Source organism: Dendrobium catenatum, unplaced genomic scaffold (assembly GCF_001605985.2).
Source record: "Dendrobium catenatum unplaced genomic scaffold, ASM160598v2 fragScaff_scaffold_306, whole genome shotgun sequence".
Lineage (NCBI taxonomy): Eukaryota > Viridiplantae > Streptophyta > Magnoliopsida > Asparagales > Orchidaceae > Dendrobium > Dendrobium catenatum.
The window spans coordinates 700,876-728,847 of NW_021318768.1; the positions used below are offsets into that span (position 1 = coordinate 700,876).

The window sequence follows — 27,972 nt, forward strand, 5'->3', positions numbered from 1 at the left end:
TTATTGATAAATATGGTAATAACTTGTGGAGCTATGGGCTGAGTAGGAGTAGTTCCTCTACTTGGAAGATCATGGTCTCTAAATGGAATGCACTCAAGGATCATGTTAGATGGAGAATTGGTGATGGTTCTAAAATTAAAGTGCTGAAGGATATCTGGATTTTAGATAAATCCTTACTCAAATGGCCAACGTTTGTGGGTTATTTTGAGGATGAGGATATTTCTCTGGACTTTTTCATTTCAGATGGCTGTTGGGATCGTGAAAAACTTTCTCTGTTCTTTGGGACAGATCTTATTGATCTCATTTGTGATGTTAAGATTGATCCCTGTTTGAATGAGGATTGTATGGAATTGAAACATAAGATGACTGTAAGTCATTATCTTCTTTAATTATGCAAGATAGCTTCTAAAACCTGGAAGACGTAATTCCATTAAGATGGGTTAATAAATTGGGTTTAAACGCAAGATTGGAGGTCTTTATATGGAGGATGTTTACGAATGCTCTTCCTTCGAGTGCTTTCTTGTCCATGAGAAAAATTTCTGATAATTCTTTGTGCCGAATGGGATGTGGAATTGTGGAGGATAGCTGCTTCTATTAAAGGGAATTATGAGGCAGGTATTGGTGGTATTGTAAAGGATTGTAAAGGGAGGTTTCTTCTTGATTTTGGTATGAAGAAAACGCATTGGGACATTGCCCAGTTGGAGTTGTTCGCTGTTTCAGCTCTTACAGATATTATACGTGACATATTTGATGATGTTGGAGGCATTATAGTAGAAGGGGACAATAAATATGTTATAGAAATTCTTCACAAAATGCACATTATACCGAAGAATATGGGTAGGAGATTGGATATTGAAGATTCTTCATTTCTTAACAAGGTAAATAATGTGATTTTTCCATTGGGTTAATCGTAGTTGTAATAGATTAGCCGATTTCTGTGCTAATCATGCTCTTTTTTCTGATTTTCTTTGGGATTTGTTTTGTGAGAGTGAACTACCTTCTTTCTTTTGTGATATGTTAAAGGAAGAATGTGTTAGTGCTTTACAATCTCAGTAGTTTGTACCTAGGTTTTGCTTTGTTTTTTCTTTTATACAATATTAGGATTCTTCAAAAAAAAAATTTGAGGGTAAATAAGAATCTTTTTGATAGGCACCCTCAAATATTAACCAAAGAAATACTTGAGGGATTTAAGATTCCATATGAGACTTAGATCCAGAGGATCATTTACATTTAAATGCTGTAGTAATTAATGATTGCGAAAAGTGTGCCATTTATCCAAAGGCTTATCAATAATCCAAGACTTAATTTGGGATGACTTTCTCGCTACTTCTTGAAGTTTCTTTCTATTTAAAATAAATAATTTTTTGTGCTATAAAGTTGGTTTTATGAAGCATCAAGAAAGCAATCCCAAGTCAAGCCTAAGTGTCCAACAAAACCTTAATGTCTTTTCCATGATTTATTTTCCATCTTGTAATTGTCTTAAAATGCTTTGTACCATCTGTTGAAATTTTGTAAGCCTCATTGAACTATCCATAGGCACACCAAAAGGTAGGGGGGTGAATTGGTTTTTTTTTTAATTCTTTAACACAAATTAATTTTTTAAGATTTTTAATAACTTAAAAATAAAAAAATGTTATCACTTGATATAGATGCACATTAATGAAACAAACTTATAACTATGGTGATGAGGAGTTAATTAAATTAAAATATCATCGAACATATAATTTTCCAACATGTACTTTTAGAAAATAAAATTTCAGAAAAGTAAATTTTACTAAGTAAAACTCATAATAAACAATAAAAAATTGTATACTGTTTAGCCAAATAATGACCTACATCCACTTCCTAGAGTCCTCCTATTCGAGTATTACACTAAACATCAGTGTCTCTCCTTTATCTCCCATAGCTAAGGGGATAAGCATTTATAATCTTTTCACCAACCGAATGTGGTAGAGAACCTTAACATCTTTTTCACCCTCCTTATGAAAGCAAATAACCTAGCAATCATTTTTCACCCTTTTGGTGAAGGCTGAGAACCTCGACAATCTTCGGGCTGACATTCTTCTTCCCAGATCTACCCAATAAAATATGCTAGAAACTTGGAGGAAACAATGTTGAAGCTTGGTCGAAATGACTATGTGACAACCCCTCACACACAAACTCTCCTTTCTCTTTCCCAAAGCTTTCCCAGGTATATCTCAAATCACTCACTCTAGAAAACCCAATATCTAAAGATATAAAACAAGCCAATTAAGAAAGCTTAAATACAAGGCTTCATAAAAAAAGCCTAATAATTCATTTCTATCAATATTGATTATATAGTATGGTAGAAGATCGTATAAAATGATTAGTTCAAATAGCTCTTTTGGTACTATACTAAAATTAAGGTGATGTACGATCAATTCAAGTATTTGAGCTGATCTTCCAGTATGATAAAAGGAATCATCTAGAATAACTAGTTCAATCAAATTGGATTATCATGTCATATGATCGGTGGCAATTAATTATCATCCCATGTAGAGATCGACTCATACAGTATGATTATTCTAATCATACCATATATTCACACTTGAGTAATTAATCCAAACTAGGTCACTTAATTATAAGAATAGATTAGACAAGATTTAATTATATCATACAATATGATTAGTATCTTACGGTACCTTTAGTCCAATTTTTTAATTTAAAACTATTACCTGAAATAAGATTGGAAGTAGAGATCATGTTTTTTACCAATCATTTTGTATGGTATGGATAATATAGTATGATGAGTAAAAAATTATTAATAATTCCAATAAGCTATAATAATTATTTTCTAAATTGATGATCATACTATTTGATATGGATCGTACAATACAATTAATTTAAAAAAATTTACACTTCTAATTTTCTTATTTTCACACTCCACTGTGTGTGTTGGCACGGCCACCAAGTTTAGGATCAACATAATATAGGATTTTGACTCAAAAAATATAGAATTAAATTAAATTTAAAGTACATACTCTTAAAGATGCTTAAACCTATTATACACAATCCTGAGTTGATCACTTTGTGCGTTGTATGAGGGAACTAAAACGTTAGTGCATAGGAATAAATATCCAATAATAATAATAACTAGATATGACATAGTATACAACCCAATAATTTTTGCTTTCATCAAAATAATAAAACCTGGGTATAGATTTTCAACCCTTCGCCCATTTTTGATGAGGGAAAATATTGTTGGTTACATTTTCAAATTAATTTTTCCATGTCTTAAAGTTCGCCTTACAGGTTGAGTATTTTTTTTTTAAATAGGGAGTTTTGTTTTAAAGGACTAAACGAGAAGAACTAGAATGACACATAATCATGAACAAAAGAACAACACATAATCATGAGCTAGAAATAAAAAAAAAAACTAAACTAATTTTATAAAAGTAGAAATATAACCTACTAATAATATTTTTCTCCCCCTTTTGAAATCACCAAAAAGGAGGAATGACTAAGTATGATAAAAAAATTAAAGCAAATATGATAAAAAAAATGTAGACATAAACTATAATAAATAACACATGCTAAAATAGGAAGGTCCCTGATTAGGTGGGGTGATGGAGGTGGCTAAAAGTATCGATGAAGGGATACAAACTGCTCTCCAAATCATGCCATATCAATCTGATGTTACTTATTTTGCTCTGTGATTTAAGCATCAAAGCCAGCCTCCATCTAATCAAATATCTGAATAAGTGTCTCATACTAGTAAGGCTAGTATATAGGTGCTGATGCTAGAGTTGGTTCTTAACCTCCCTCTATGTCCTCTAGCTCGGTGTCAACATATTTTTGTTTAGGGAAAACCCTCAAAGGGGCATATGCATTGATTAAAAGCAAAATGTAGAAGGTCCTTAAAGGGACCTCGACTCATTACCGCTAGAAAGAGCTACAAGGAAGAAAGCAAAAAATCCTATGAGCTCAAGATCCCTACTACTTAGAAATAGAAAACAACTTAGGTACATCCTACGGTGCATAAGCAAGGGCACCCAAAAAAGAAGAGCAGCAAAGAAATTACGATCAACACGAGCTCCTTATCCAAAAAAGTTTGAAGCGCACAGACCTGCACAACAAAGAATCCTGCAAAAAAGGAAACAAAGCACAAGATATATCCAAAAAAATAATAAGCTCAAAGAGAGGTAAGAGAACCACCAGTATGTCATATCCCCACCAATGGACAGCCAACAAATAGGAACCACCAAAGTCCTACCAAAGTTATAGGCCCTAGTACAAAAAATAAAGTGGAAACAGCTAATGCCAACACAATAAAAAGTAGAATAGGCCACCAAAGTAGAAACCACCCAATAGAAAGTAATCAAGAAGAAGGAGATCTCAAGCAGAGAAACAACATTAATCCACAAGCCAGAGGAGTAGCAGCTCAAGCAATGAGGGGACGGGCAAAACAATCTAGTGATGAGCACTATGAAGGATGTTGAAAGAGATATTTGAATAGAAGACTAGAAGATGGTCTAATGCAGAAAACTTAAGGTTGCTACTCACAAAAGTAATTAAGGGTTATCGTGAATCACTCAACTAGTCACTCACCCTCATGCAAGAAATTTCTCCAAATGACATTTGTCACTAACCATGTTTATCATCTCAACCATAGAAAATTACTTTTTTGAAAGAGTTCCAACTCATCCCATATATGTTAGCCGACCACTGAGCCTTCCATCCTCGCAACTCAAGCACACTAACCTTATACGTGTGTGCTAGTAGACCTGTAACCAAGATCACCAAAGTCTTTGAAATGCTTGCGAATCACATCCCTATAACCTCAGCACTCACCAACAGACTCACATTCTTCGCACTTTCACCTACACTGTAATATGGAACTTGCCTCAAGATAGGTAAACAATATTTAGAGATTCAATCATCCATTAAGATAGTTAAGGGTCGACATGTTTCCTTGGAAGTTGGTACTAAAAGTTGTTTTATTATTTTATTTTATTTATTAATGTAGCATTTTTCAAAGCTAGTGGATCTTTATAAATAAAATGCAAAAAGAAATATTTTAGATTCTTTGCTATTTTTCTATAGATATTTGAGTGGTAGATCATTTATTATTGTGTTTTCTCCTCTCTTTCTTCCATTATCATGCAAGTTCTAGGATTGTACCATAGGAGCTCTCTTGCAACTAAGTTCAGGTGTCACCCACTAGCAGATTTGGATTCAACATTGTGAAAGGTGTTAACTTAAGAGCTTTTTGGAAGGCGCAAACTTCCAATTGGAGGTCATGTAATTTAATGTCGATTGAGACCCAAGGTTGGACACCGTGGAAGAAGTTCAATATATTGAAGGCAAGCTAAAGAGAACCTGGAGAATAAGTGTGTTATATAATATAAAGCACCAAGGAGAACATGTCTAAACCCTTTGAGATGGATTAGTCTTCTTACCTTGGATAATAATAGAGAATTTTGACAACGATGAAGAAGTCGCCAATCACAAATTAAATGTAAAAATAAATGTAAGACCCATCAATTAGAAAATAAGATGAATGGTAGCTTTTCCTGTGTAGTCTATTAAGCATGAACAAAAAAAATTACTCTACATAGACATCATCAAAGATGTGTAGTATCTTGATTGGATCTCCCATGAAGTAATGGCTCAAAAAGTGACTGGAAAGTGGACTATGTTTTTTTAACTTTATTAAACTCAACTTAGTATTCCTAAAGAGTAGTTATCCACATCACAAGATAGATTTTATAATCAACTCTTGAAAGTAGGCTTTTTAGTAATGTGCTTCCATGACACTTTGGATATTACCAGTAGGATTGTTCCCCAATGACTACGAAAAGACCTCATTCACCATAGTGGATGGCCTGAATTACTATTAGGTGTTGCCATTTCAATTGAACAGTGTGAGGGAAACCTAATAGAGGATGATGGATCATAGTTTTAGGATCCAAAAGGGACAATATATCAACATCTATGTGGACTACTTGTTGGTGAAGAGTACATATCCTTAACAAAGTTGTGTCCTAAAGAAGATGTTTACCAAATGAAAGAGATACAATATGCTCTTTAACCCTCATAAGTGTACCTTTGGTGTAGCTTTAACCAAATTTTTTTGTTCCATCTCAACTATAAAGGCATGAAAGTCAATCCTAATGAAATGAAGTTTATTCTCAATACACCTCTTTTGAGGATATCAAAGGATTTGCAGTAATGCACCTTGTGAGGTACTAAGTTAAATCACTTCATCTCCAAATTGGGTGGATGTGCTTATCTTTCCTGAAAGTACTAAGAAATTCTTATGAGCTTATGTATTAAGACTAAATGGTTATAAAGAGGTGAAAGCTAGAGAGAAAGACTCCTGTTTTGTAACAACCATTTTTCAAAATTTCCCTATGTTCAACGCGTTGGCGGGATTTTCGTACGGGATGGATGGCCAGCCGTCGGTAAGTTCTGATGACCAAAACGATTCAATTGCTCAACCTAAGTCCTCCCGTATCTGTTCCAACTTATCTGCTTTATCATGGGATGAGGACTTTCCAGGGCTCAGCTATGTTAACGGTCCTTTAGTCATAAGGGAACCAAATGAATTTGTTTTTAAATCCCCCTCTGCAGTTCTGGGTAAGGGTAAGGAGAAACTGATTCTTAACATTTCTCAGATGAAGAGTGAGGTGCTGAAGTCAAATGAAATTGGATCTTCATCATCGAATATGAAATTACTGGTCAAAAGGTTCAGCAACATTTCTAAACCTGACATCAATTTGGAGGGAGCTACTTCAGTCTAATCTAAGGAGTTGAGGCGCTCAGATGTTTGTATTATTGCTCCAGTTAATGCGGATGATGGGAATGCTATGGGAAATACTATAATTAAAGATCCGAGAATGGAAGATAAAGTCCAGAATAATCCATGGAGAAAGCGACCTTACCTTAAGGTCAATTTGTTAAAGGAAGAACAATTCTTGTCTGAAGATGGTATGGTGGTGAAATTATTTGAGCCAAATGTAGATATCAATTAAAAAAATCTTCAATTATCGATGGTGGTTAAGGTATTTAGAAAATTCAATTCAATTCAAATGGTGGCTGATGAACTGCGTCAGCAATGGTCTAATTTTGGTAAATTCCATCTTACAGTACTGGGATCTGATTTGTTCCTGTGTTTTTTTTACTCCAATGAAGCAGTAGAGAATGTGCTATCAGGAGGACCTTGGTTCATGAAGGGACACATTGTGGGTATAGACAAATGGAGCACAAAATTCTCACCTTACTCTATAAAAGGTTTGTCTTCTCCCATTTGGGTGAGATTACCCAATCTACCACTTTACTGTTGGGATGAAGTAAACATGGAAATGATTGCTTCTTTGATTGGAGTTCCCTTACTCATCGAAGGTGACTTGTTTAAATGGGGGAGAAGGGAGTTTGCAAGGGTGTGTGTGCGAATTGAACTTGATAAGCAATTACCCTTGGGAGTATGGGTGGAAGGATTGAATGGTCATTTCTTTCAGAAAGTGGAGTATGAGAAAAACACTACACTTTATTTTGAATGTGGAAAGTTGGGCCAACTTAATAATGCTTGTGATCTTAAGAAGGAAGTGGGAAAAATAAATATGATGGAGAGGCTTAATTCTTCAACAAATGTATAGGTTGATGTTTAGTTAAACTCAAATACAAAAGAGGTAAATTATGGTCCCTGGATGTTGGTTAATAGGAGAAGAGGAAAATTATTTAACAGGGTTGCTCAGATGGTGGTGAACTGTCAGATGCCTGGGATTGTTCCAAATTCTAAACAAGTTTTTAGAAAGAAAAAACCTGAAGTATTGATTCCTCCTCATGAGGAATTTAATGAATCATTGATTAAGGATCATGCCGCCAAAATTAGAGGAATATTTGATCAAGTTGTACAGGATCAACAGATGATGAAGGTTAATTCTGTGCAAATTGTTTCAGTTGAGAAGAAAAATTCTGTTCAATCCAGTGATATTGCAATGAAGAATGACAATAGTTTTAATATCCTGGCATCTCTCTGGAAGGTGAAGAGCATATTATGGGTAGTAAATCCGGAGAAATTGTAGCAGATGTAGAGATAGAATTTGAGGAAGGGGGGCTGGTTGAAGTTGAGGTTGTGGAGACTAAAGATATGTTAGTCTGTCCAAAGCATATGGGGAAGAAGCTAGCTGAAAAAATTGTCATATTAAAAGATCAAGGAGGATCTGATCAGGCTACTAAAATTAATAAACCAAAATTACATGAACTGAGGTCTTTAGGACCTATGAATTCCTCTTCTAGGCAGAAGAAAGGGTTGAATAAGAAAAGGAGCGGGGGTCCTTCCCCCTCATGGGGTTAGATGAGTTCCTTAGCCATTTGGAATTGTAGGGGGAAAACAAGAGAGAAGCCTCCTTATATTTGAATGACTTTGTGAAAGAATGGGATGTTTTCTTTGTGGGAACAGTAGAAACCAAGATTTCTAATCTTAGTAGAAGTAAATTCAACAGATTCATGGGAGTTGACTTGGATTTTTTCATGGTTCCTTCGGCCGGTATGTCAGGAGGAATTCTAGTTATTTGGAGGACTAATTTGTCTTCTTTTGCTCTATAGAAGCTTCAGATCAAGGGATATTAGGGGAGTTGAATATTGGCAATAAAGGAGTGTGGATTTTGTCCACTATTTATGGTAGCCAAGACCTTTATAAGAGAAGGAAGTTATGGGAGCTGGTGGGGAGGCATTCTTCTTTAGAATTTCCTTTAGTTGTTGGGGGAGACTTTAATTCTATCCTTTCCCAAGAGGAGAAAAGGGGTGGGAAGAAATTTAAATTCTCCCAAGGGCCTATAGAATTAAAGAATTGCATGATCAACAATGATTTGTATAATGTGGGGATTATTGGTCCCAAGTTTACTTGGTGTAATTACAAGAAGGGTAATGCAAGGATTCTAGAGAGAATGGATAGATGCTTGCTAAACTCTAAGGCATTGGAATTTGTATATCAAGCCTTAGTGAGAACCTTACGTCGCCTCAGACCATTGTCCCATTGTATTGAAGATTTTTTATATTGGGATTGTTCATAGTAAAATTTGAGATTTGAGGATATTTAGTTATCTTATCTGGCATCTTTAACTATTGTAAAAAATTCTTGGAGCAAGGCTGTTTGTGGTGATGCTTTGGAAGGCCTTCAAAAAATTTTATAGGTCCCTAAGAGCTTTGTTTTTTAGGAGCAAAGCCAAAACAAAAAAAACTTTTAGAGCTCGAGGAAAGTTTGAAGAAGGAAATTGATGATTTGCAAATGCTGGAAGCTAATGGCAGCAGCTTCACAAAAGAAGATCTCAGTTTGTTGAGATCTAAAATAAATGAATTGAATGTGACTCTAGCAAGATTAAACACTTGGTGGAGACAAAGGTCCAAGCTGAAGTGGCTTAATGAGGGAGACTTAAACTCAATTTATTTTCATGCATTTTCTAATGTGAGAAGAGATGGGAATATCATCAATCAAATTAAAAATGAGGAAGGAAATCTAATGGAGGAGCTTTCGGCCATTAGAGAGGTTTTGTTCAAATATTTTGGGAACAAATGGAGACAGAGGGAATTTTGTTTGGAGGGCTGGCCGAATCCATCTAAAGTTCTCCACAGTGAAGAATGTAAGCTTCTTGATCAGGAATTCACTTTTGAGGAGGTAGAAGCTATTATTACAAGTCAAGGAAACAATAACTCTCCTGGGAGGGATGGGATTTCTTTCTCTTTTATTAAAGCCTATTGGAAAGTGATAGGTGAAGATGTATGGCAAGCTATTTATCTCTTCTTGACATCGGGTAGGATGTCCTCTAAGTGGAAAGAAACTTTGGTGGTAATCATTCCTAAAGTAAGCAATCCTCTTCTTCCTTCCAACTTTAGGACAATAAGCCTTTGTATGTCAATTTACAAGATTGTTGCAAAAGTCTTGTTGAATAGATTGATGAAAGTTATTAATTCATTGGTGATGGATGTTCAACCGGCATTCATCGAAGGTAGATCTTTATCAGATCAGATCCTCCTTGCACAAGAAATCTTCCACAAGTTTAGATTATCTAAATCTAAAAAAGGTTTGGTTTCTACCAAAGTAATATGGAGCAAGCATACGATAGTATGGCTTGGGATACACTTAAACAAGTTCTTCACTATTTTGGCTTTCCTATGAAGTTTTCTGATCTTTTGATGGAATGTGTGATAGATCCCTATTTTTCTATTATGATTAATGGAATTGATTCTGAGTGGATTAAATGGAAGAGTGGCTTTAGGCAGGGCTTCCCACTTTCTCCTTACCTTTTCATCTTATGCTCTCAACTTCTAACTATTCCCTTTGAACTGAGAGGAAGCAAGCTGAGAATTAGATTGGCTCCGTTAGCTTCAAAAATTAGCCATCTCATGTATGCCGACGATATCCTAATTCTCTATGTAGCAAATGATGGGGAAGTGAAGTTGATTGAGAAAATTTTGAAAGGCTACTGCTGCTGGACGAGTTAGCAAGTGAACCAGGAGAAATATGTAGTAATTTTTGGGAAATCAGTGAGTAAAAAATGAAGGAGATGTATCTGGAATATATTGAAGATCAAGGAGGTGAAGGTGCTGCAGTATCTGGGTGTGAAGATGACATTGAGGAGATTGAAACACTATGATTTCCTATATTTACTGGACAAAGTATTATCTAAATTGGATCTTTGGGGGAGAAAGTATATTTCCTCTCAAGGAAAATTAGCTCTTATCAAATCTGTGGTTCTTTCAGTACCAGGCTTCTTCTCTACACATACTTTAATTCCTTTAAGTATTTTGAAGGAATTAGATAGATTGTGTAGAGATTATCTATGGAGGAAGGATGATTTTAATCCGGGCTTGCATTATGTAGCCTGGGAAGACCTCTGCAAAACGATTTGTGTTGGAGGCCGAGGGGTTCATTCAGTAGTTCAATCTGTAGGACCTTTGAGAGCTAAGTTCACTTGGAATTTCTTCAAGAAACTAGATTCTTTACTTAATAAAACTTTAAGAGAAAAATATGGAAGTGATGTAATGCATGTTGATGTTAAGAGATTCAATTCTCCTACTTGGAAGATTTTAATCTGTGGAGCTAAATCCTTACAACCGGTTATCAGATTCAAAATTGTTGCAGGAAACTCTATCATTATTCTAAAAGATTGCTGGATATGGGATAGAAGATTGGAACTATGGCCTACTTGCATTGCAACAGTTGAAGGTGAGTTTCCAAAATTGGAGAATTTTATCCTAAATGGTAGTTGGAATAAAGTTGAATTTCTGAAATTCTTTGGGAAAGAGATGGTTGATATAATTTTACAAATTAAATTGTATCCAGAACATCCTGATGATGAAATGGAACTTGTTAAATCATTTTCTGGTAAGACTATAGTTGTGTTAGCCAGGTCTTATGCAGATGATAATTTAGATTCCTGGAGCTGGTTTAAGAAAATGAAATTGATTCCACGGGTAGCGTTGTTCTGGTGGCACTTGTGGAGAAATGCTATTCCATCTATAGACTTCCTTGTGTACAGAAAATTAGCGAATGATAATCTTTGTCCTAGAGGATGTGATGCGGTGGAGAATTCAGAGAATTTAGCAATTAAATGTGGAAAGATGAAAGAGGCAATCGGTTCGGCAAATAGATGGGGTTTCTCAGTTCCTATGTTTAATTCTTGGACAGATTTCTTGCTGAAGCTGAAATACATGTTGAAGGTAAATATGTTTGCTGCAAATTTTATTGCACGGTAGCTTTCTTCTCTTGGAAAAGTAGAAATAAGGTGATTCATGAGGGGAAAGAGATTGGCCTATCATCTATAACATCAAATGCCATCAGTACTACTTCTATTGCTATGAATTTTAGTTAAATTCAGGATCATTGAGGTGCTAATCGGTTGTTAAGACCATTGTCAAATTCTGGGCATCCCCACCCCCCGAGTGGATTAAAGTCAACATAGATGCAACATTGTTGAGATCTAATGAAACCAGAATTGGTGGAGTTTTTAGAGATCATAAAGGTAGATTTCTCCTTACTTTTGGAATCAAATGTACTCATTGGGACAATGGTGCTCTGGAGTTGTTGGCATTCCAAAATTTAAATAAAGTTATTAAGGATTGGATGATGGATTCAAAATGGATTATACTTGAAAGTGATAGTTACAATGTTGTGAACTATTTGAAGGCTGCTGTTAAGAAACCCTTTCCGATCCATGATGCTAGGTATGAAGATTTATCTTTCCTCAATAAGTTTGATTATTTCTTATTTAACTGGGTAGATAGAGAATGTAATAAGTTAGCCGATTGTTGTGCTAACTTGGCTTTGTTGGGTGATTTTATTTGGGAAGATATTTGTTCTAATATTGTTCCTCCTAATTTCTTGTTATTATTAAAGGAGGATTGTGGTAGAATTCCTATCACTTAGTAGATTGTAGTAGGGGTTTGTCTTTACTTTACTTAATGCAATTTGCAATTTCAAAAAAAAAAAAATGCTTATGAGTGAACTGTTTAAGGACATCTTCCAGATACTCAAACCTCTTCTCTACTCAATACCCCTACTATGAAGTTGTAGACTAGGTAAGTACTTGTTGCATAACTAAGAGTGGGTAAGGATGCAAGTAATTTGGTGCTCATTTGAGAAGAAGGAAAGAATACGTGGCTAGTACAATGTAAGTAAGACTATTAAAGGTCCTTGATAAATGTTATCAATGATGAAGAATATCATATGGGCTCTCGTGATCTCATCTCAGTTACTTAAATACTATTTTCATGCTTTTTCAATCCAAGTCATATTGGACCACCCACTTAAAATAATGCTCACCAAGCCTAATCACTCTAAAAGATTATTGAAGTGTTAGTGGAATCGATTGAATTCCAAAGTACTTACATTTTGTGGATGGTCATCAAGGATCAATCTAGCTAGAATACTTCCTAGCTTTGTTCCAAATGCAATGCACAATAAAGAACCTTCAAAGATATATAAGTAGCATTAGATTTTGTATGTTGATTGCCCTTAAGAAAGCAAGGCCTAAGAGCAGTCGTAGCTTTAAATAGCCTAGTAAGAATCATCATCATTCATGCCCTCATTATTAAGTTCAAGGTTACAAATAATTAAACAAAGTATGAGACCATATTCTCTAACTTATAACTCACTACAGGCATAGGTGCAACACAATTTCTGTTCTACTCATACTTTTATCTTATGGTGAATAACATAAATGGAGAATAGAAAGGGATGAAATGTTGTTGAAATATCTCTTCATACTGAAGGATGCGATCAATAAGTTTGCGAACTTAAAAATAATCCATATACCTAATAGGATATATATATATATATATATATATATATATATATACCGACTGCCTTGCCTATTAACATTTCAGATCCACAATATCAGAAGACAATTGGAAACAGCTCAAGATTGGGTAGACTAGGTCTGAGTCACTTTGTACACTTTTCCTTTTCTTGAGTCTATTATAAAAGGTGTGGCTCCCAATGCTAAGTAACCTTCCACACACACACACATTCGGAGAATTTCTAACTATTTCTTAGAGTTTACTATTTTTGGTAACAATGTCTGGGACAATATTTATATCGGCCTGGACAATCGGTTCAAAAATAGAAACCCTAATTAGGGCATCATGGTTAAGGTAACAATAATTAAGCCGATCGGCCTGGACGATATTGTATCGGCCAGGACGATAAGCTCAAATCAGAAAGATTCAGCCACCTTATCTATTTAGGCATTAGTTATTTTTGGACATCGTCCAGGACATCGGCCTAGATGATGCATCACAATTATACATAAATTGATCAGGTGATTAAGAAAAGCAATTACGTCTAATTGCACATTCACATTGGCCGGGTCGATCGCAGGATCGACTAGGACGATGTTGTGGACGATTGACATCTGCCAGCTTCTATTTAGGGCAATGTTTAGGCAAATTTTCTTCGGATTTGAACTAATCGTCCAGGATGATATCTTATCAGCCTTGACGATATGACCATAAACTATCTAATCGTCCCAAATCGACCAGGCTGATTAAGCAATATTTATACTGATCGGCCAGGCCGATACCCCTATCAGCATGGACAATAAAGTCTATTTGTATAAAATAAGAGATATCCCGAAGCTCTTCTATTTAAGATCTCTTGATCTACCTTAGAGGTATTCTTTTACTGCTGTTTTGACTTGAGAGAATGTAGAGGAGAGGGAGAGAGAGGGAGAGAGAGGGAGAGAGAGATAGAGAGAGAGAGGAACTTGTGAGGGGGAGTTTGTGAGAGGATTCATAAGGGTTACTCCAAGAAAGGTTCCAAGTCGTCTTCTCTGATTGTTGTCCTTTGTCCTTGGAGGGTTGAGAGAGGTAATCTTCAGCAATTAATCGAGGTTCTCTGCCTACTTCAGGAGGAATCAAAAGGAGTTGGGTTCTCTGCCTCACCGGTGTTGGTGAAAAAGGAGTTTAGTAAAGGTTTCTCTGCCTTGCTATGGGGGAAAAATGAGAGACACTGAGTTTAGTGCAATACTCGGAGGGCACCTCTAGGGAGTGAATGTAGGTCGAGTTTACCGAACTATTATAAATTTATGTGTGCTTTTACTACTATTTTTCCACATTTAATTTCCACACTCTTTTGTGGTGAATTGTGGTTTGAGTTTTGTGTTTTGATCAAAATAATTTTTAAAATACTAATTCACCCCCCCTCCCCCCTCTGGGTTAGCCTTGGGCTAGTTCATAAGGACTTAACAATCCTAACGAACCTTCAAGTGGTATTAGAGCACTTTCAAGTGGTATCAGAGCACTTTCAAGTGGTATCAGAGTGGAATTCATAAAATCAAAGTTTGAAAACTTTTTGAATTGTGATCCATAGCTAACAACAATAATTGTAATACTACGGAAGGATATTCTATTACACGACCACCTTTGTTTGACAATATTCCTTTTAGTTTTTGGAAAACTAGCATGTCTACTATTTTACAATCGATTGACTATTGCATGTGGATGCTTGTTAAAGAGGGTAATACACCTCCGACTGGTAAACTTAATGAAGTTAATGTTCCTCTTCCTTTTACTAAATGGACTCATGATGATAGAGATTTAGCACAACTTAATGCAAAATATTTGAACATTTTTTCTGTACTTTAAATCTGAAGATTACATGCATTTTTCAACTTGCACTACTAGTAAAGATATTTAGGATAAATTATGTATTACCTATGAAGGTAAAGAGGTCAAGCAGTCTCGATTATATATTTTGTTGCATGACTATGAACTTTTTTTGTATAAAATCTTCTGAATCAATTTCTAAAATGTATACAAGGTTTATTCAAATTGTAACTTCTTTGCATGCCTTAGGAAGAGAACTCACTAACTATGAAAAGGTGAATAAAAATTTAAGATGCTTGCCTTCCTCTTTTGATGCTAAATCATTGTAATTATTGAATCTAAAGATTTGAATACTTATTCGATTGATAACTTACTTGGCTCACTCATTGCTTATAAGCAAGGGATAATTCAAAGAAATCTTGATGCAGGTGAGAAAAAGAAAGAGAGAATTGTGACACTGAAGGCCAATAACACGGACACTGAATCTTCTGGGTCTGAAAGCAATGATGTTGCCTTAATCACTAACAATTTAAAAGCTTTCTAAGGAAGAAGCAAAAGAACCATCAAAAGTGGAATAAAGGTAAGGGAATTTTTTTTTAAGAATTCTAATGATATGATTTGTTTTGAATGCAGAAAGTCGGGACATGTTAAAGCTGATTGCCCTGCTCTTATGTTTCACCAAAGAAAGAAAAAGGATGAGGAGAAACCCAAGTTTAAGAAGGTGAAGAAGAGATTCCAAAAGGCATTCTGGGTGGATTCTTCATCAGACTCCTCTGAGACTGAACCTGAAGAGGAGACAACAAACTTGTGCTTAATGGTAGACGATAATCTTGGTCATGGTGACCAAGAAGAGGTATGTGAACAAACTTATGAGAAACTACTTGAAATTTAAGAACAAATTCATGCATCATACAGGAAACTTAAGAAAACACATGCCAACTTAAAATTAGAATTTTTAAATTTATAAAAAGAGCATGAAATTCTTCTTAAAGATCATTCTACAATTGATAGCAATCACATGTCTTTACTTGATGAGTTTGATGCATTAAACAAAAAGCATGCTGAATTATCTGATGCACATGATTCCTTAAAATCATCTCATGCTGAGTTAAAAAAGGAGTTTTAAAAATTAGAAAATCTAAAAACTTTTGAAAACAAAAAATCGTCATTGCATGCACCACATAAAAAGAAGCATCACCACATGAGTAAATTAATGCATCCTTTTTCTATAATTAGATGCTTTTCATATGACATGCTATGACACATTGCACACACTTGCACCATTCACCATAGTTCATATTGGGTCTGAAGACCTAAGTTACAAGATTCATAGCATGCATTGCATTCTACGTTCCATAAGAAGGAACCCAAATATGTTTGGATTCCTAAATCTGACATTTGATAATTTTGTAGGCAAGCTCTCACAAAAGGCCTCATGAGAGCATGTGGTACCTGGACAATGGATGCTCTTGACATATTACTAGTGATCATAATCAATTCATTTTATTTCAGACTAGGATAGGAAGCAAGGTTACTCTTTGAGGCAACACCACCATGAAACTTGTAGGCTCAGGTATAATTGGAAATTCGAAGAACCTTTTGATTGAAAATATTTTGCTTGTAGATGGACTGAAACACAACTTGCTCAGCATCAGCCAGCTTTGCGATAAGGGCTTCATCATAAATTTATTGGCAAATTCATGCATTATCAGCTTAAATAATAACACTATTTTTTAGGGAAAGCGGATCAAAAATATTTACATGCTTGATTTAAATAATATTGAATGTGCTGCTTCATTTTTCTTAAAAATTACTGTTGATAATTCATAGTTGTGGCACAGGAGATTATGTCTTTCCAGTATAGAAATCCTTAGAAAAGTGACCCAGAAATACCTAGTTAGAGGAGTCCCAAAACATAAGTTTTAAAAAGACCACCTTTGTGATGCCTGCCAATTAGGAAAGCAAGTCCACTCCACTTTTCACTCCATTAAGGACATTAGCACCTCTAGACCTTTAGAAGTCCTTCACATGAATTTGTTTGGACCCATTAGCACTGCCAGCTTAGGAGGAAAAGTCTATAGTTTTGTGAATGTCGACGACTGCTCGAGGTTTACTGGACTAGATTTCTATCACATAAGAATGAGTCTTTTGATGAGTTTAGAGCCTTCTTCACTTGGATTCAGAAAAAGCTAGGTTGTGAGATTTTGACCATCCATAGTGACCATGGGGGAGAGTTTGAAAATGAGAGATTTGGAGACTTTCATGAAGATAAGCGGATTAGCCACAACTTCTCAGCTTCTAGGACCCCTCAGCAGAACGGAGTATCTGAATGGAAGAACCAAATCTTAGTAGAAGTCGCTAGAGCCATGCTTGCTGAGTATTCACTTCCAAAATACTTTTGGATGAAGCGGTCAACACATCTTGTTATGTGTTGAATAGGGTGAATGTTAGAGCCAAATTAGATAAGACACCCTATGAGAACCTTAAGGGTAGAACACCAAATCTTTCCCACCTTCATGTCTTTGGTTCCAAGGTTTTCATTCATAATAATGGGAAGTCTCACTTAGGAAAATTTGAACCAAAATCTGATGAAGGAGTGTTCTTAAGATATTCTAGCATTTGGAAGTCTTTTAGGGTGTTTAATAAGAGGACATTGGTGGTGGAGGAGACTACACATGTAGTATTTAATGAATCTGATCCTAGGAAGCCTAGATTTGAGGATGATGATGTTGGAGAGATTACCACTGGAGTGGAAAATTTGGAGAAGAGGGTAGACCCCCAAAACATTGAAGGAGTAGGAGAGATTACCCAAGGAGTAGAAAATGAAGATCTGGAGGAAAGGGTTGAACCTACATACACTTTGCATTGAGATTCGAGATACTCTTCGAGCCACCCTAAAGAACGGATCTTAGGAGACCCTTCTGAAGGAGTTAGGACTAGACATGGACTTAGGAATGAAGTGAACCACTCTGCCTTTATCTCAATGATTGAACCCACCAACATCAATCAAACCCTTTCTGATGAGTTTTGGAACTTAGCCATGCAAGAGGAGTTGAACTAATTTGTTAAGAAAGATGTTTGTGAGCTTGTAGAGAGACCAAAGGGACAAAGTGTAGTTGGAACCAAATGGGTCTTTACGAATAAGATGAATGATTCTTGTGTGGTGTTTAGGAATAAGGCAATATTTGTGGCTAAGGGGTACAACCAAATAGAAGGGATAGATTTTGAGGAAACCTTTGCCCCTGTAACTAGATTGGAAGCCATTAAAGTGCTACTAGCCTTTACCTATTATAAGGGATTTGAATTTTTTCAATTTGATGTTAAGAGTTCCTTTTTAAATGGGGGAATAAAAGAAGATGTGTTTGTAGAACAACCCCCAAGTTTTGAGAGTTTTCAATTTCCAAATCATGTTCTCAAATTAAAAAGGCCTTATATGGATTAAAGCAAGCACCCAGAGCTTGGTATAAGAGGCTTAGCACATTTTTACTAGAGAGGGAGTTTGTTAAGGGGAGCATAAACACCACCCTTTTCCTGAGAAAAGTAGGAGATGATTTACTCATTGTTCAAATCTATGTCGATGATATACTTTTTGGATCTTCTGATAAAAGGCTATATGATTATTTTTCTAAAACAATGAGTATGGAGTTTGAGATGAGTATAATGGGAGAGTTGTCCTACTTTTTGGAGTTTAACATAAAAAAAATTGGATGATGAAACCTTTTTAAATAAATCAAAGTACATAAAGGACATCTTGAAGAAATATGAAATATACAAAGCTAAGCCAATTAATACCCCCATGACCTCAAGTGTTTAGTTAGACAAGGACCCTAATGGAAAATCAGTTGATCAAAAGAAGTATAGAGAGATGATTGGATCTTTGCTTTACCTGACTGATAGCAAACCTGATATTATGTTTAGCATTTATCTTTGTGCTAGATTTCAAGCTGATCCTAAGGAATCCCACCTGACTTCAGTTAAGAAAATTCTTAGATACCTTTAGGGACCCAAAACTTAGGAATCTGATACCCTAGGCACAGCACTTCTTTTAAGATTATTAGATATTCTGATTCTGATTTTGTAGGATATAAGGTGGATAGGAAAAGCACTTCTGGGACTTGCCAATTCATAGAATAGTCTTTAGTCTCCTTTTCTAGTAGAAAGCAAAACTCTGTTGCACTTTCCACTATTGAAGCTGAGTACATTGCATTAGGAAGTTGCGTGGCCTAAGTCCTTTGGTTGAAACAGCAAGTTATGGATTTAGATTACCTGTAGGCACAATTTCAATTCTTTGTGACAACACTAGTGCCATCTACATTTCTAAGAATCCTATCCAACATTTAAGGACCAAGCACATAGACATAAGGTATCATTTCATCAGAGACCATATGACCAAGGGAGATATTGAGTTACACCATGTGGCAACTGAAAATCAACTAGTTGACATCTTCACTAAACCACTGGCCTTCGATACTTTCAGTACTTTAAGGACCAGATTGGGTGTGATTGACATAAATGCATGAACTTGATTTCTACTTATTTCTGTTATATTTTCTATTGTTTATTTTTTTTGTTTTAACCTTTTTCTTGCTAATTTTACTAATTTTGTCTTTTTTTTATTTAGAAATCATTGTTAAAATTGATAATTTATGCCTTATTTTTTATTTTGAAATTTTGTGAGTCAATATTTTTACATCTCTTAATCTGTTAAATGGTGAAAACACAGTTGATTGTATCTCTTTTTCTAACCTCTTTTAGTGGTGTAATCTTTTTCTCTAAAAAATATATATATTTCAAATTAAAAAATAGTTTTTGAAACTAAGATCTTTTCAATCTTGCTACAGTAATCTATTTTATAAATATATTGTTCAAATTCTTTAATTTACTTTTAAATTTTTGGTAATCTTATCATTGAAATTATCATATGATTTTTTATTCTGCTTTGTGATTAATTCTTTCCTATACTAGAGAGTGAGTTTTTCTTCTCTAATATGTAGAAGATATAATCATAACTAAGACTATTTAAGAATTTTTGAAAGGGATCTAGATTGCATAAAAATTAATGAGAAAAAAAGTAGCCAATGACGCCAAAAATAAAAGATGCGCAATAATGCCAAATTGAATATATATATAAATATATATATACACAAAAAGTTTACAAAAATCAAAAGATATGCAAAGCGCCAATCAAATTGGCAAGAGGCATAAAATGAGCCCACCAAAAGAAAGCTTCTTCTCCTTTTAAAATTTTTTAAATCTTAGAAGGCTTCATGTGTCACTTGATATTTTTCAAAGATTTGATTTTGAATTTCTGATTGTAACTAATTACTTTGATATATTATTATATTAAATATTTTTCTAGAAATAAGTTTTTTAACTGATCACCTTTTCTAAACAATTTGGCTTTTCTGATTTAGATTTTTTTTTTCAAAAGACCGTTTACCCTGAAGACGGCTAAGTTAGGGTTAATATGATCAGTTGTTCTAATTATTTTTTGGATTTTGGCGATGTTAACTAAATGATCCTTACAAAATTTTAAAATCAATCACATGGAGAATATGTCATATTCCTGCCTTGATATAAAAATAAAAAATAAAAAAAAAACCTTGTTTTTGTTTGTGTTTATGACTTTTTCGTATCATATTTTCATCTTTTTACTAGTTTTCTTTTAGTTTGTTTCTATTTTTCTGTTGATTAGTTTCTATTTTTCTTATGCTATTTTGTTTTTGTTTGTCTCCTACTTTTTGAGATATCAAAAGGGGGAGTAGTATATTTGTACTTTTACTATTCTATTTTGATTTGATGTTCTCTATGTTTACACTATTTCCAATACACTGTTGTCTTAACTACTTAGAATTGTTCGTTGTGTGTTTGCCATAATAAAAAAGGGGGAGATTGTTGCAAATCTATTTTCATAGATTATGATTTTGATGATAGCAAACACTCTTGTTTCTCTACGACTGTCTTTCCTACTAATATTTTAGGTCCACAAGATCAGACGACAATTAGAACCAGCTCAATATTAGATAGACTAGGTCTGAGTCACTTTATACACTTTTCTCTTTCTTGAGTCTATTGTAAAAGGTGTGGCTCCTAATGTCAAGTATCCTTGCACACGCACACCTTGGAAGAATTTTGGACTGCTTCTTAGAGTTTATTATTTTTGGTGACATCGTCTAGGATGATATTTATATCATCCTGGATGATCGGTTCAAAAATAGAAATCCTAATTAAGGCATCATGGTTAAGGCAATAGTCATTAAGCCGATCGGCTTAGACAATATTATATCGGCCGGGTTGATAGGCTCAAATCAGAAAGAATCAACCGCCAGATCTATTTAGGCATTAGTTATTTTTGGACATCATCTAAGACATCGGCCTGGATGATGCAGCACAATTATGCCTAAATTGTTCAAGTGATTATGAAAAGTAATTAAGGCTTATTGCACGATCACATCGGCTGGACCGATTGTAGGATCGGCCAGGGATGATGGCGTGGATGATTAACATCGGTTAGCTTCTATTCAGGGAGATGTTCAGGATGATTTTCCTCAGATTTGAACTAGATATCCGGGATGATATCTAATCTACCTGGATGATATAACCATAAATTGTCTAATCATCCCAAACCGATCGTGCTTATTGAGAAAAATTTATGTTGATCGACTAGGCCGATACCCCTATCGGCCTGGATGATAAAGTCAATTTGTATAAAATAAGAGCTATTTCAAAGCTTTTCTATTTAAGATCTCTTGCTCTACCTTAGAGATAATCTTTTGCTGCTGTCTTGACCTGAGAGAGCCTAGAGGAGAGGGAGAGAGAGAGAGAAGAACTTATGAGGGGAAGTTTGTGAGAGGATTTAGAAGGGTTGCTCCAAGTAAGGTTCAAAGTCATCTTCTCCGATCGTCATCATTTGTCCTTAGAGGGTTGAGAGAGGTAAGCTTCAGCAATCGATCGATGTTCTCTGCCTACTTCAAGAGGAAGAAAAAGGAGTTGGGTTCTCTGCCTCACCGGTGTTGGTGGAAAAGGAGTTTTGTAAAGGTTTCTCTGCCTTGCTGTGGAGGCAAAAGGAGAGACACTAAGTTTAGTGCAATACTCAGAGGGCGCCTCTGGTGAGTGGACGTAGGTCGAGTTGACCGAACCACTATAAATTTTGGTGTACTTTTACTATTATTTTTCTGCTTTTAATTTCCGTACACTTTTGTGGTGAATTGTGATTTGAGTTTTGTGTTTTGATCAAAATAATTTTTAAAATACTAATTCATCCCCCCTCTTGGTTAGCTTTCAACAAGTTCATAAGAGCTTAACATCCCTAACGAACTTTCAAGTGGTATCAGAGCACTTTCAAATATGTCATTTTAGTTGTATTTATTTAAAAAATGATGTAGATAAGATAAAATTTACAAGTGTTGGACAACACCAAAATGCCTACAAGTAAATTGTTGAAGCATTGACATCTATAACACCCCAATGCAAAATTTTAACATTACAATATCAACCTCTATGGAATTTTAGGAAAAGTCAATGCCCTGGCAGAGCCAATGTCAGCACTGTAGCGCTTCGTAGTGTCACTGTGCCACTAATAAGCACCATAGCAATGGAGCCTTAAAAATTTAAGCATAGTTGTTAATTCTCATAACGCAGTAGTGCCAGATCGAACTTTCAAGTGACATAGAGCTCAACTTTGTAGTATTGTGGTGGAGCAACTTTCGAGATTAGAAGCCACACCAACTCAGCCACAAGTCGTATGATTCACCTAGTAATCATGCAAAGTCAGCCCAACATTGCAGCAGAGTTGATCATAGTATTGAGGTGCTAGTTGAATTTACGTCATTAAGGCACAGCCTTGTTGAGAGCCACCTAAACCATTTTTTGTATTTGTTTAAATTGTTTTTTAGTTATTTTATTTGGGGAGTTATTTCATTTCGATGGAGTCTTATATTATGTAGTGTCTTCTTCTAGGTTTCCCCTTAAAGGGAGGCTAGGAAAAAAAATATTTTTTTGGGAGATCTTAACCTCATATATGTAAGCAATTATATCGTTTGAAGAAGAAGTGTGGAGAATATAAATTTTTTCTTCTCAGTGATATTTCTCTTATTCATCCTCCTATATCTTTTTTCATATAAATGAAATGAATATGATGAGTTTTATTTCTTTGTTATCCATGTCTGGTTAAATCTCTAAGTTTTTGGCTAATAATGAAAACACATAGAAATTATATTAATGTAGCCTCTTATGCTTTAAATTATTTTGTAAATATTTTCCATTCTTTATTTAATTTAAAAATATGGACATGTGTATGGTTAATATGTAGTTTGATGTATCACTTTGATAAAGGGATATTGGAACAAATAAAAGTTTTGGAATGAAATGTTGGCAAACCTAAACATAATATGTTAAATTTTCTATCTGGAGATGGGAAAGTTGTAAGAAGTCCGTTAACCACCTTTTTTACCCCTATAAGCTTGATAGAAATATAGAGATACATATGCTATGATCAATATCTGAAATATGTGAAATAAAGTCTCATTAGCAAAATTATATTACCTAGCATTCGTTAGTCATGAATATTTTATTTTATTAGTATCAAATTCTCTTGAAAGTCTCTATTACTTAATAGAAACTCAAAAATATTATTTTTACATTCAAAAGGATAAATTTGTATTTAAGTTAAATAATAATAGTTTACTTTATAATTAAATAGAACACTTCCTTGTGGGATTGACGCTCTCCTTTATCACTTTATTGTTTCATTCAGCACTTATACATGCATATTTAGCTGGCTTTCATAAATTTAATATCAAAGAAAACTTATATATCCCAACAAAACAAAGTAACCACCCTCCAACTAGCCCCCATCAAGTTTTTGGAATCATTATCGGGAAAGTAATCTGCGAATGGCAATTTTAAACTATATTATTGAAATAAGTTCATATTTAAACCTACTTGTATCATTTATCTTTATTTTTACTTTGTATGATAAAACTTTAAAAAATATAAAAAAACTATTTTGTTGATTATTTAATTTGTGATTTTTTTTGTTGTTTCCTCATTGTTGCATGCTAATAAATCTAGTAAGGAGCCCTTGTTCTTTGATCTTGTGATATAAAGGACCTTTAGAATAATTTGAAAAAATGAATAGATTTTAGAGATGTCTGGCCTAGTACATGATGTAGACCATCCTTGAATTTCATATCCCTTTGGTTTTAATCAAAATAAAAAAAATCAAAGATACAAAATAACCTTTCAAAGAGTTTTAATTAAATTTGGAACCTAGTTGAAAAGTAAGGCAACTTTAATTGAAAAATAGAAATTCAATTAGGATAACATATAATCTTTTTTAGTAGTAGACCCCTTGGTTTATTATCTAGTAATAATGAGGTTAACCCTATGGAGAAAGGGAAGGATCTTAGTAGAAACCACTTAAGGATCTTAGTAGTGATTTACCCCAACCAAAATGATATATCTAGGCTAGTCTGGCTAAGTACTATAAGCTTAGCATTGATGAGAGACAAACTAATTATGTTTTAGGTTTTGAGTATCTTTTGCTTGATGTTATTTTTATTTGGTTTTAATTTAATTACTTATTATTATCTTTTTTTATTATTTACATTTAATTTAAATTCTCATTTATGCTTAATTATTAAGTTTTGTCTTCTATATTGTACTTATACTTTGATTACTTATTTAACCTGAATAAAAACTTTAATTAAAAATATAATAATAAAACCCTAGATATGTTTGAATTAACTTGCTAATCGATGAGAAGGTTATTTCCAACCCTACAGCCCCCTTCTCCTTTACTCTAGGTCAGTAAATTTGTTCTACGTAGGCCTAATCTCAATATTATTTTAAAGTTTTTTTTAACCTCAAACTTTGGGGTTCTTTTTCTATGGGATTGATGGTTCAACGACATGATGTGATTAAGCTTTAAAATGACCTTGATTATAATATTATTTTTGCTAGAATAACTTACTATATTCATGGTTGTTAAATGCAATTATTGAAATGGACTTCTGATTTTGATGTGCGTGAGGAATCACTAATTTCATAAAACATCAATCTGAAGCAAGAGTTTTGGTTGAATTGGACATTTCAAAGAAACATCTAAAAGAAACGTGGATTGGTTCTAAATTTAATGACTACCAACAAAAAGCTGATTTTGAAAACCAGCCACTATTTTGTACTTATTATAAAATGCATTGTCACTGTAATGTTGAATGCTTCATTCTACATCCTCATTTATGGAAAAATAAAGAGACCCGAAAAGTCGTAGAAGAAATTTTTTTGACTACTATTATGCAGGAAAGTCCTTAGAAACATGTTCATCTATAGCCGCTCATTTATGGGTTTCTAATAGACCCATAAATATAGTTCATGAACTGTTGGTGCCTATGGAGGATGGCTTTAAAGGAGAAGATGGAATGCAATCCCTAGCTGCTCTCATTGTAGCTTGAAATGCCTGTCTTGTTGGTTCTACTAATTTGGATCATGATATGGTGGCTATCAAAAATGAGGACAAAACGGATGTTACTATTGTTGAACATAACAACACTTCTATTTCCCACAAAACTCCTACTATTATTTTCAAATCATCTAAAATTGATCATGTTGTGGCTAGTGCTAATATTAGTTCTCATGTGACTCCTAATAATATTGATAATGTGCAAGATACTAGGGAACAAAATCTTGAGGAAGGTGAATTTGTTTAAGGCATTTTGGGAAATTGCTTGATGAACAAAGTTAGTCATGGGAAAATGGATTGTAAGTACTCCCATAATTTATCTCATAATAGTGAATCATATAATGATCATGACCATTCTGAGAATGGAAATGAAGAAATGCATAATGATCTCTGTGATTTCACTCATGCCCCTTGAGGAAAAGTAAGAAAAACAAAAATATTGTGTTGTAATAGCCTAGAATGACATGATCACAAACTTCCCTTTTACATTCTAATGTTGAATTCAATTATTTTGAATGTAAGAGGCATTGGTAGTTCTACTAAAATTAGAGTTAAAAATTTTTGTCGTATTCAAAGTATTTCTTTGCTTATTTTGATTGAAGCTCTTATTTCTCATACTAAGTTAGATAATACAGTTATGTACTTGGGTTTTAATCATGGTGTGGCCAATGTTTCCATTTAAATTTATGTTCATTGGAGGTAACCTTTGGTGATTCATATTGTGGGTGATTTTACCCAAGTGACTCATTATAGTATTGTTAATTTGCATTATAACTGCTTTGCTTCCTTTGTCTATGCTACCTCTTCCCATATTAATAGAAGGATTTTGTAGGATCAAATTAACCATTTTAATGCTTCTATGAATTCCCCTTGGTTTGTGGGAGGGGATTTTAATACCATTTCTACCCCGTTGGAAAGATTGGGGGTTCCAGGCCTCTTTTTCATTCTATGGATGATTTCAATAACATGATCATGAATTGTAATCTCATTGATATTGGGTATACTAGTAGCAATTTCATTGGGAATCGTACTAGTCTTTGGCAAAGGTTCAATCGCGTGCTTTTTAATAATAGTTGGATAAATTTCTTTCCCCTGCACACATGTTGAGCACCTTAGTAGAAGCTTATTCAACCATTGCCCGTTACTTATTTATGTATTTTTTATTTTCCCTTCCTCTACTGCTAACATCCATTTTTAGAACATGTCTTCATGATTTTTCCTTTATTGATGTTGTTAATGATAACTGGCAAGCTCCTCTTTACTTGAATAATTATATTTTTTTTATGAATCATCTTTAGCTTAAGTTAAAAAAATTAAAATATAAAATCAATTGGTTGAATAGAACTTTTTTTTTTTAAATCTTTAATATTATTGAGGTTGAGGAGAAGGTTAATTCCTTGTATCTCTTATGTCAATAATCTACTTATGATGATAATTTTTTATAGTTGCAATAAGCCAAAAACTCAATTTTTAACTTACATGCTCAGTAAGAAACTTTTTGGAAACTGAATACTACATGAAAGCATGATATCGATGGTGACAATAACATAAAGTACTTTCATGCTCTTGTTAAGAGGAGTAGGGCAAAAAATTTGATACATAAAGCAAACTTTGTTGATGGTTCCTCCACGAAGGATGTTGAGGAGATTGTTTTATCTAGTGTGGAATTCTTTAAGGGGTTGTTTAGTAAATCTTTTAATCCTGCTCCTATTGACACACCCAATATTATTCCCCACCTCATTAACCAGAAATATAATTTGGCATTACTGCCTTTCCTACTTTGGGGGAAGTTAAGAAGACAATCTTTTATTTGAATATTGAGTCTATTGCTGGTCTGGATGGCTTTACCACTAAATTTTTCAAACAACTTGGGATATTATACCCACTGACCTTTTTAATGCTATTTATGTTTTCTTTGGGGGTCGGCTATTCCTATATTTGTTTCTTTAACCTTTATTATGCTGATTCCTAAAATCACTGGAGCTTGTAATTGGAATGATTTTAGACATATCAGTCTTTGTACGATGTTTAGTAAGTTGATCTCCAAGTTAACTTTGAATAGATTTTCTCCTTTACTTTCAAAAATTATGCTTCAAACCAAACTTTTTTCACCCAAGGTAGATCTATTTCTGATAATATTTTACTTGCACATGAGCTTGTGCATGACATGGATGTTAGTGTGCCTGGGGGTAACATTATTTTTAAATTAGACATTACCAAAGCTTATGAAAACATCAACTAGAAATCCCTTGAAAAAAGCTCGGGAGAGAGAGTCTGGTTTTCTAGTGAGAGAAAGTTCCCGATTTTGAAATTTTTGTTCCCGCGCATTTCTCGGCAGTGGGTGGCGTGGCCACCGGATGTTGATCGGCGACATTGGCGGTTCATATGGCTTCTCAGCGACCACCAACGTCGGCTCGGGCAGGTGGTAGAAGCGGTAATGG

At 34.4% G+C, this 27,972-nt stretch overlaps 1 protein-coding gene across 1 annotated transcript; it reads left to right on the forward strand.

The window, feature by feature from the left end:
* Nucleotides 1-7,718: 7,718 nt before the first annotated feature.
* LOC110115721 lies at nucleotides 7,719-12,189 on the forward strand (the record flags this gene model as incomplete). Its single annotated transcript, XM_020849048.2, has 3 exons — nucleotides 7,719-8,006; nucleotides 10,552-11,685; nucleotides 11,873-12,189. Coding segments are annotated over exons 1-3 (1,739 nt in total), but the record flags the coding sequence as incomplete, so codon positions are not given.
* Nucleotides 12,190-27,972: the final 15,783 nt, after the last annotated feature.